Below are 11,301 nucleotides of genomic sequence, written 5' to 3'. Positions count from 1 at the left end.
ATTCTGGGATTTATTTACCTTCTATAATTGAAACTTTGCTGCCGCTCCAGCTCCGAGGCCAGGGCCTGCTGAAAGCAGGTATCTGGGGTTTGTTTAGCTTCTATAATTGAAACTTTGTTGCTTAGAGTGGAGCTCAGAGCCCAGCTGCAGCAGGAAGGAAGCTTGGCTTCCTCCATCACTGGAGCAAGCAAGCCTCCTGCTTGCTTCAGCTGGGTGGCTGCCGGCCACCATCTTGATTAGGTTAATTTGCATATCCTGCTGATTAGCCAATGGGAAGCGTAGTGGAGGTATGGTCAATTACCATGTTTGTCTATTATTAGATTAGATTGTATTATTTGCAATATAATCTTAAAATTCACAGACTCATGGTTGGAGCAAGGCAAATTTTCATGAGCGTAGTTTTAAAATTATCTCTTATCTTTATATAAGATAGTATAAGATAGTAAAAGCCAATATGCATTCATTACTGCCAAATTATGTGATTCCATGGAAACCAAAGTATAATTTGGTGCTACAAAAATAGTAAACAAAGTCAATATAATTTTAACAAATTACTAGTATTTTATTCAAAATGTTAAAATGAAACAAAGACTTGTTATCAAAACTAGAAATCTGTATTCCTATAACTAAGCATATTACATTTTCAGATTAAAAATTTGTGGCATCCTTTAGAAAAGTAAACATTTGCTTTTTTCCCCTTTTATTTTCTTATCTTACACATTTGCATTTTTCTCAGAATGCAAAGGCAACCACTGTGTATACCCAAGTGTACATCTGTATTAATCTTCCAATTAAAAAATATTCAAAGGGCAACAAATAATTCTAAAATTTTCTGTTTAAAATCTGTTACTACTAATAGTTCCTACACAGGAAAACTGTTAGATCAAAGGAGTAGAGATAACAATGAAAACAAGTAAATCCACTATTTTGTTTAGAAACTTCTATTACATAATGAGGGAAAAGATGCTAAGAAACCAGAAACAGAAAAAAGAGCAAGAAACAGATGCTCTGCATCTACTCGGGTGACAAAGGAATCTCCACTTGGTACTTGTTGTTTTTCCTTCTTCTATATCAAATTTTTATTTTCTCAAGAGATGATGCTGTTTCTCAGTAAGTAGCGCTATTCTACACAAGGTCAATTTATTCTCTTGGAACAGTCCATTCACCTATTTACTGCCAAATGTTACTTAAGCATCTTTGAAAATTAGTATATGTATACTTTATTTAAAAGACTGATGAAATCCTAGCCAGTTTGGCTCAGTGGACAGAGTGTCAACCTGCAGACTGAAGAGTCCAGGGTTCAATTACGGTTAAGGGCACATTCCCAGGTTGTGGGCTCGGTCCCCAGTGGGGGCAGGCAAGAGGCAGCGCTCTCTCTCCTCCTTTCCCTTCCTCTCTGAAATCAATAACAATATATTTAAAATAAATACAAAAATAAAATAAATATATACATAAAAGACTGATGAATACCTAAAGGACAATATTCACAAATCATTTACCTGTCAGGTACCCTTGGAGCAAAACAGGATGTAGTAGAATGAACACAAAGCACGTTATCAGACCCAAGTTCCTGGATTTTAGCTTCTACTGCTTTCAGGTCTGTGCGCAGCTCATCGCCTTCTAAAACGTTCTCTATCACCACAGGCTCAAAACCTAACCAACCAAATCAGAAATCAAAATATTAGTGTAAACTAAATAAGAGAAGACCCTGAAACTCTAGGAAGTAGCGCTATTCTACACAAGAACTCTAAATACTTATTTTGGTCGAAGAACCCTCCTCTAGCAAAAAAGACCTGGCTCAACACTGGAATGAGTCAAAGGCAGGTCAAAATAACGTGAAGGACCACTAGACTACAATTAGGACCACAAATCTATTTAGCACTTTGATATGACAAAAAAGACTAATTCTGGGAAGTAAGGAGAACATGTTAAATATACATCTATAAAAGTAGTAACAGCCACTGATGACAAAAATGATCACTAGTCCACAGAAAAATAAATCTACACATTCTCTGGCAATGCTTAAGTTTTATTTTAAAGTTCACTTCCTTTCAGATATGAATAAAAATAACTCAAGTATTGAAACAAATCACAATCATCAACTTAATATTTTACCTCTAAAGAAAAGGTAATGCATTTTAGTAGCCTAGGGATCAATGACTCATTTCATAGCTTACAAGGGCCTTCTATAACCTAAATATAAAAATTGTTTTTTGCCCTGGCTGTTGTGGCTCAGTTAGTTAAGCGTCATCCCATGCACCAAGAAGTCACCAGTCCTATTCCCAGTCAGGGCACATGCCTGGGTTGCAGGCTCAATCCCAGGTGGAGGGGCGTGCAGGAGGCAGCTGATTGATGTTTCTCTCTCATTGATGAGGCTCACTCTCCCTCTCCCTTCCTCTCTCTAAAATCAATAAAAACATATTTTTAAAAAATTGTTTTCAATTTTCAATTGAATTAGTACACCTAACTAGCATGTGATCAAAGGTCCCCCCAAATATTAACTATGTAACCTTGTATGGTAAATACTTAGGTATCCGTAAACTTAAAAAGTTGTATAAGCAAAATATACACTAAATAATGTACAAAGCACTTATATAACTACTAAATCACGAGGCGCCACCCACTCCCTCTCCGGCCCTTGAAGCAGCCACTGCCACTGCTGATCAGGCCCTCCGCCAGCGCAGGCGCGCGGAGGCCCCTGCGGCCCCGCCCCCAACGCTGCCCACGCAACCTCCTCCTGTCCAGTCGACCTGTTACAGTGTCCCAGTTAATTAGCATATTTCTCTATTTTATATATACTAGCAGAGCCGCAGGGCAGTCAGGGGATTGGGGAGCTCCCCCCTATCAGGCACAGAGGAGGGCTGATCAGGGGGTTGGGGTGCCTTCCCCTGTCACGAACAGAGTAGGGCGGATAGGGAGGTTGTGGCCCCGCCCCCTGTCACTCACAGAGCCACAGGGCGATCAGGGGGTTTGGGCGCTGCCCCCTGTCACACACAGAGCCGCAGGGCAGTCAGGGGATTGGGGAGCTCCCCCCTATCAGGCACAGAGGAGGGCTGATCAGGGGGTTGGGGTGCCTTCCCCTGTCACGAACAGAGTAGGGCGGATAGGGAGGTTGTGGCCCCGCCCCCTGTCACTCACAGAGCCACAGGGCGATCAGGGGGTTTGGGCGCTGCCCCCTGTCACACACAGAGCCGCAGGGCAATCAGGGGATTGGGGAGCTCCCCCCTATCAGGCACAGAGGAGGGCTGATCAGGGGGTTGGGGTGCCTTCCCCTGTCACGAACAGAGTAGGGCGGATAGGGAGGTTGTGGCCCCGCCCCCTGTCACTCACAGAGCCACAGGGCGATCAGGGGGTTTGGGCGCTGCCCCCTGTCACACACAGAGCCGCAGGGCAATCAGGGGATTGGGGAGCTCCCCCCTATCAGGCACAGAGGAGGGCTGATCAGGGGGTTGGGGTGCCTTCCCCTGTCACGAACAGAGTAGGGCGGATAGGGAGGTTGTGGCCCCGCCCCCTGTCACACACAGAGCCGCAGGGCGATCAGGGGGTTTGGGCGCTGCCCCCTGTCACATACAGAGCCACAGGGCGATCAGGGGGTTTGGGCGCTGCCCCCTGTCATGCTGATCCCGGTGCCGGGAGCCTCGCTGCTCCGCTGATCCCGGTGCTGGGAGGCCTATTACCCTTTTACTATATAGGATAGAGGCCTGGTGCATGGGTAGGGGCTGGCTGGTTTGCCCTGAAGGGTGTCCTGGATCAGGGTGGGGGTCCCCACTGGGGTGCCTGGCCAGTCTGGGTGAGGGGCTGAGGGCTGTTTTCCGGCTGGCGAGTGACTAAAGCTTCCAACCGCTCCTTGTTTTCTTCTCTCTTTTTTTTTTATTCTGGGCCAGCTTTAGCTCTGAGGCCTCGCTGCTGAAAACATAGATACAATGTTGTGGTCCGAGCCCGGCTGAATGGAAGCCCTTTTCTGGGGTTTTGTTTAGCTTCTTATTTGCAACATAGTATATAGTTGCTTAGAGTTGCAACTGAGAGGCTGGCAAGTTAGGCGGGGAACGTTGGAGTCTGCAGCAAGCAAGCCTCCTGCTCGCTTCAGTACCTGGCTGCCGGCCGCCATCTTGGCTGACAGTTAATTTGCATATACTCACTGATTAGCCAATGAAAAGGGTAGCGGTCGTACACCAATTACCATGTTTCTCTTTTATTAGTGTAGATATATAGTCCTCTGTGATACTAGTAAATACCTAACAAAGCAAAACCTAGGATAAAAGTAAAACCTAAAGGTTTAAGTCTCAGAAATTGGATAGAAAATAAACCTGGGAAATTTTGCACATAAAGTTATTATGCAGTCTCATCTTCAGTCTTCCCAAATACCAAATCTAGCAGCAGGCTAGATTCATGGATTGAAAAGCCTAAAGGATTTAGAAATCATTTAGCTCAACTCACTCATTTCAAAGATAAGGGAGCCAAAGTTCAGGAAGATTAAGTGGTTTCCCCAAGGTCACACAGCAAGTTAGAGCAAAGTTAAGAGCAAGTAGTTTTCTTTTGAGTTTTAGAATCCACACCAAGTTGTCTGCATTCTATCTACAGAAATATAAAACCCTGGCCACTATAAAGTCATCATTTCAAATACGTGGTTCAGAGGTATCCAGGTTTTTTTAAATACATACCTTCAAAGCTATTAAAACAAATATACAAACTTTACTTAAATAAGTAATTTCCTGAAGACAGCTAATTTTTACTGTTTTTCAAATTCTCTAGACCCAACTCTATTTTGCTTTCAAGCAATTAAAATACAAGTTGTGGTGTTTTTTTTACAAATACAATAATCTTGCTTCCTAAGAATAGAGGCTATCCTGAAAAAGAATAAACTGTAAATCATAGGCCAACATCTTTTGGAAAATAGTTTTCAGTTTTTCAATAAGGCAGTCTTTTCCAAATTCCAAGAATGTGGTTATCAATTCTTTAGTTAATAGGATGCAAATTAACAGACTTGATAACTTTACACCATTTAAAATAAATCAGTGTATTTTTTGAAGTCTATCAATTTCTGCTATATGTCCCTATTATAAATCCTTTTACATGAGTTTCTTTAGGATTATTTATGGAGTTCAATTACAGCCCAATACTGTTCATTTCATACAACAGACTGAAGTCATTCAAAAATAATGTTAAATTCTCAAATTCGACTTGACACACACATGCATGCGCATGTACAAGCACACACACACACACAGAGAATGGAATGTCAGTCAGTCTTTAAAAAGGAAATTCTGACACGTAGTATACCATGGATTAAAGCTTAAAGGCATAAGTAAAATAAGCCAGTCCCAAAGGGAAAATACTCTAGAGTAGTCAAATTCATAGAGACAGAAAGGAGAATGATGATTGCTAGGGACTGGGAGCAGTGGGAAGGGGCAGTTACTGTTTAATGGGCAGAATTTCAGTTTAAGAGGATGAATAAGTTCTGGAAATGAATGGTGATTATAGTTGCACAACAATGTGAATGTACTTACTATCATGAAACTGTACATTTTAAAATGGTAATTTTATGTGTATTTTATCACAATAAAAAGAAATAGGTTTTAAGGACACATATGTAATATCTTAATCAATAAAAAAATATATTAAAAAAAAAGAAATAGGTTTAGTTTCTTTTCATTTATATATCTTTACATAAAAAGTTTGAAATGTCTAACTGATACTGAATACATTATACTAGTATACAACATGTCTCTTCTTTTACCTGCAGTGATCATGGATTTAAAGCAGGACTTCTGGTCTATTCGTGGCCATATAATATACTTTGCCTTTGGTCTTTTGTGTCGTAATGTCAAGAAACACAGAGTTAGACTCATACCAGTTGCCATAGGCACTACAAAGCAATTGGTCACTGTATGGACACCTAGGAATAAGAAGTAAAACAGAAATTAGTTATTCCATTGAAAAACCAGCTTTCTTCTTGAAGGAATTATATACTTCTAGCAAATAATAAGAGTTGTAGATTTAGTGCTGCTTCTTCTTTACTCACTCTCAGGAAGCTCACTGCCAATTTCATCCTCCATGCTTATGATCTAATTTTCTATCTTATTCTAAAGGTTTTTATACATACATTAGTGACCTGGTGCACGGATTTGTGCACATTGAAAGGAAATTTATTAGAAGGTGGCCAGCGGGGTGGGACTGGGCGAGACGGGCCGGACATGCCCTGGAGCCAACTTCCCATGGTCCCTCCCCGGCCAGCCACACCTGGGGCGGTGCCATGGCTCGAAGGGCATCTGCGGAGTGAGCAGGGTCCCTCTGGCAGGTGGGGTCCCTCAGCCTGGCCTTCGGGATAGGCCGAAACTGGATCTCCGACATCCCCAAGGGGTCCCAGAGTGCAAGAGGGCACTTGGCAAAGTTGCTGTCATACAGGGTGTGCAACACAAACACAAGTGTGCAGTAAACCAGATTCAGGGCCAACAGCGCCCCAGCAACAACATAACCCACGGCCAAAGGTGAAATCACATGGCCCCCTCCTCTCTGGTTCCGGGGTGTGTCACCCGAGAACCTCCACTGCCAAGTCACCACAGCTCAGCAGTAAACCAGATTCAGGGCCAACAGTGCCCCAACAACATAACCCACGGCCAAAGGTGGAATCGCATGGCCCTGGGAGGAATTGGGCTCCCTCCTCTCTGGCTCCGGGGTGCATCACCCGAGAACTGCTGCTGCCAAGTCACCACAGCTCAGCAGCTTCTGCAGTGAGCGTCTGCCCCCTGGTGGTCAGTGTGCGTCATACCTACCAGCTGGTCAGACGGTCGCTTAGCCTTTTATATATATATAGATAGATATGTCTTCTCAAAAATCATTTGTATCCTTTTTGAAAGAGACATTAATAAAAGAAAGTAGGCAAAGTTTGTGTGGCTGGTCAGCCAAAAGTATGATTAACACAGTACATACCAGCCATCTTTATGATGTCCAGGACCAAAGAATTGGCAATTTTGTTCAAAAGGCTAGAACCTGCAGCTTTTGGTTGCACAGCAGAAATATCACCCGATCGTCCAATTCCATGAATGAACCTAAGCAAAAAATGGGCCAACAACTGGACAAAAATATTCAATGTTCTAAGTAATCCACTGTATAAGTATACAATGCAATAACCAAAAAAAAAAAAAAAAAATACCAGGGGCAATACTTGACTAATGTAGATATATTGCATAAACTATTAATAATACGAAAATATCCTATTATGTTGAAATAAATTCATCAATTTTGCTCTCCTATCTAGTCTCCAAAGCTGGCCACCATTAATTCCTTTTCTCCCTATGCCCATATGGTACTGCCACACCAAGAGATGGAGTCTAATTCCCTCCACTTGAATCTGGTCAAGCCTTAGAGACTTGCTGGGCCAGAAAGAAAGTAGCAGAAGTGATATCTGGAACTTCTGAGTTAGAGCATAAGAAGCCTTAAAGTTTCCTACCCAGGCTCTTGAAGGGCTTGTTCTTAAGGACTCCCTTTTGTACTCCACATGCCCTCCTGGGAGAAGCCAAAGCCACATCGAGAGGGCAACTGGGCTCCCAGCAACCTAAGTGTGCCAACTTGGATAAACTGCCCAGTTGAACCTTCAGGTGACTAAATGCTCAGCCACCATCTGACTGCAACCACATGAGAAACCCAAAGTAATCATCACCCTGCTGAGCCCAGTTTACCCACAGAACTAGGAGATGATACATGACTGTTTCAAGCCACCATGTTTTTGAGGTTTGCTGTGCAACAATAGAAAAGCAAAATATCTGCAGCGTTAAATTCTCTTCTTTCTTTCCTTTTCCCCTAACCAGAGCAGGGGACTAAGTTCCAATGGAGATGAGTTGATATTTCAAATATTGCCTTAATCCATTCTTTGAAAATGCATATGCTAATCCACTCATTTTAAATTAGATGGTATACACCGCTTAAAAATACCTCTGAATATTCTTCAAAATCAAAAATCTATTTGTAATTTATAGTTAAATAGATCAGAAACTCTGCATATTGGAATTATCACAGAACACTAGTGTCACACTTCATTACCACTAAAACCTCATGTACAAAGCATTTTTTACAGATAACTGTTATCAGCCCATTTTTAACATGAATTTTTCACCCAAGTTATACATTAGTTATCGTTAGTTTTAACTGCAATAAGGTTTTTCTTTTAACTGACACATATAATCTGTACTAGTAATAGCCTAGGTGGCGTCACTCCCTCACACATCACGCCCTCACGTCGTCACAAGATGGCCGTCACAAGATGGCCATGCACACAGCAGAGGTGGGGCCTGGAGGAGGAGATGGGTCATGGCAGGGCAGGGCAGTTGTGGGCAATCAGGCCAGCATGGAAGGGCAGTTGTGGGTGAACAGGCCAGCAGGGGAGGGCAGTTGTGGGCGATCAGGCCAGCAGGGGAGGGCAGTTGGGGGCAATCAGGCTGGTAGGGTAGGGGAGTTGGTGGCAATTAGGTGGCAGCGGAGGGCAATTGTGGGCAATCAGGCCGGCAGGGGAGGGCAGTTGTGGGTGATCAGGCTGGCAGAGGAGGGGAGTTGGGGATGAACAGGCTGGCAGGGGAGGGCAGTTGGGGGCCACCGGGCCAGAGGGGAGGGCAGTTGTGGGGGATCAGGCGGGCAGGGGCGGGCAGTTGTGGGCGATCAGGCAGGCAGGGGAGAGCAGTTGTGGGTGATCAGGCTGGCAGGGGAGGGGAGTTGGGGATGAACAGGCTGGCAGGGGAGGGCAGTTGGGGGCCACCGGGCCAGAGGGGAGGGCAGTTGTGGGGGATCAGGCGGGCAGGGGCGGGCAGTTGTGGGCGATCAGGCAGGCAGGGGAGAGCAGTTGTGGGTGATCAGGCTGGCAGGAGAGGATTGTTGGGGTGATCAGGCTGGCAGGGGAGGGCAGTTGTGGGCAATCAGGCCGGCAGGGGAGGGCAGTTGTGGGCAACCAGGCCAGCAGGGGAGGGCAGTTGGGGGTTGTTGGGCCAGCAGTGGAGGGCAGTTGGGGGTGGTTGGGCCAGCAGGGCAGGGTAGTTGTGGGCAATCGGGCCAGGAGAGGGCAGCTGGGAGCCATCGGGCGGCAGGGGAGCAGTTAGGTGTCAATCAGGCCAGCAGAGGAGCGTTTAGGGGACAATCAGGTTGGCAGGCAGAAGCGGTTATGAGAAATCAAGCAGGCAGGCAGGCAAATGGTTAGGAGCCAACAGTCTTGGATTGTGAGAGGGATGTCCAACTGCCAGTTTAGGCCCAATCCCAAACTGGCAGTTGGACATCCCCCAAGGGGTCCCAGATTGGAGAGGATGCAGGCCAGGTTGAGGGACACCCGCCCCGTCCCATGCACAAATTTCGTGCACCGGGTCTCTAACTGACATATAACATCATATTAGTTTCAGGTATACAAAATAATGATTCAATGTTTGTATATATTGTAAAATGATCACCAACAAGTCTAGTTCACATCCATCATCACACACAGTAACAAGTTTTTCTTTCTTGTGACGAGAACTTTTAAGATCTACGCTCTTAGCAACTTTCAAATATACAAAACAGTGTTATTAATTATAGGTAACATGCTATACATTACATCCCATGACTTATTTATTTTATAACTTGAAGTTTGAACCTTTTAATTCAACTAGAAGTTTGGTGGTTTTGATTGAAAAAAAATTCAACTATGGGATAGAAAATATCATCATGGAACTTTTCTTCAACTAAGATTATTCAAACCAGACTGTTAAACCTAGGGGTTGTCAAACTTCAGTAAAATTTTAAATCATGGAAGACAGGAGTTTTCATTTTAGAGTTTACCTATATTTCACAGAAAGGTAGAATAGAGAAATGACTATATTTGAAACCACTGTCAATTACATGGTTATCAGGATTGATGAAAAGCTTTTTGAAAAAATATAAGAGTAACTTAATAATCTAATATTAAATTTAATATACCCTTTCCTACATCTATCACAACAAAGCAAGGTGCTTATAAAATGGGATTCAGTTTAGATGCAGATAAACAATGATTTATAGTTCTATCTATATATCATTCTCTAAAAATACTTGCAACTGTAGAAAAGAAACATGGAAAATCATAAAAAACCTTAAGATATTTTAAACTCATACAAATAATAGGTTTATTATGTTAATTGTTTTTTTAAAATATGTTTTATTGATTTTTTACAGAGAGGGAGAGGGATAGAGAGTTAGAAACATCTGATGAGAGAAAAACATCGATCAGCTGCATCCTGCACACTCCCTACTGGGGATGTGCCCGCAAGCAAGGTACATGCCCTTGACTCGAACCTGGGACCCTTCAGTCCGCTAGTCAACGCTCTAGCCACTGAGCCAAACCAGTTAGGGCAGGTTAATTGTTCTTAACAGAACATAGAGCCAGTGTTGTTAACTACCCAGAGCCTGACAAGAACTTTTACCCTGCTGTCTTGAAGAGCACCTACTCAGATTAAATTGTCGCATCTAAGTTTACATGCCCATGTGAATAGGGAAGAAATAGATTCCAAACAGACATTTTATAATCTAATATGATGAATACTGCCACCATTGTTTTTAGCAAAAAAAAAGGCAAGGAAAGCAATGTTTTCACAGGTTCTTTGAAAAAAAAAAATACCTGTAATGACGCCGAGCAACTAACGCCGAAGCCACTCTCCCTTCCCGTTCTCCCACACCACAGTTGCCCAGGAAATTGTTGCTGTCCATGATCGCCAGTTCATGTAGAAAGAGTTCGAGTGTACTTTCATCCCAACCATCCTCTGGACATTTGCCCTTAAAACAAAAAACACGTAATTATAGTGAATTATAATTTAATTATTATTTAAGATGGTTTCGTCGTTCCTTAGAATGCACCTCGATGCATTTTAAAACCTTTCCAGGTGTCATTTTGCAATGCTCCTTGCTGTCCAAAATTCAGATAGAAATTCAGCACAATGAAGAACCCTCAACTAGGAAGAATGTTTATGTTACACTACATTACAATGACCTACAGATTCGAGTGAATTATAATTTAATTATTATTTAAGATGGTTTCGTCGTTCCTTAGAATGCACCTCGATGCATTTTAAAACCTTTCCAGGTGTCATTTTGCAATGCTCCTTGCTGTCCAAAATTCAGATAGAAATTCAGCACAATGAAGAACCCTCAACTAGGAAGAATGTTTATGTTACACTACATTACAATGACCTACAGATTCGAGAAGGAATCTACACTAATAAAAGAGAAACATGGTAATTGGCGTACGACCGCTACCCTTCCCATTGGCTAATCAGGGAGATATGCAAATTAACTGTCAGCCAAGATGGCGGC

At 43.1% G+C, this 11,301-nt stretch overlaps 1 protein-coding gene across 2 annotated transcripts in view; it reads right to left on the bottom strand.

Moving 5' to 3' along the window:
- SEPSECS (Sep (O-phosphoserine) tRNA:Sec (selenocysteine) tRNA synthase) overlaps positions 1–11,301 on the bottom strand; it is a 43,145-nt gene that overhangs the window by 26,715 nt on the left and 5,129 nt on the right. For both annotated transcript variants that reach the window (XR_314241.2, XM_005877661.2), the window contains exons 2-5: positions 10,610–10,764; positions 6,931–7,049; positions 5,738–5,896; positions 1,500–1,653 (exon numbers count right to left, since the gene is read on the bottom strand). Coding sequence is in view for 1 of the 2 variants with exons in the window: in XM_005877661.2 (XP_005877723.1) it covers positions 1,500–1,653; positions 5,738–5,896; positions 6,931–7,049; positions 10,610–10,764 (587 nt within the window). In the remaining variant the exon portion in view is untranslated. The remainder of the gene's footprint in view (positions 1–1,499; positions 1,654–5,737; positions 5,897–6,930; positions 7,050–10,609; positions 10,765–11,301) is intronic.

This window comes from Myotis brandtii, unplaced genomic scaffold (genome assembly GCF_000412655.1).
Source record: "Myotis brandtii unplaced genomic scaffold, ASM41265v1 scaffold525, whole genome shotgun sequence".
NCBI classification, from domain to species: domain Eukaryota; kingdom Metazoa; phylum Chordata; class Mammalia; order Chiroptera; family Vespertilionidae; genus Myotis; species Myotis brandtii.
The sequence above is the reverse complement of the archived record's forward strand: the minus strand, read 5'-3'. Positions and strand labels throughout refer to the sequence as shown.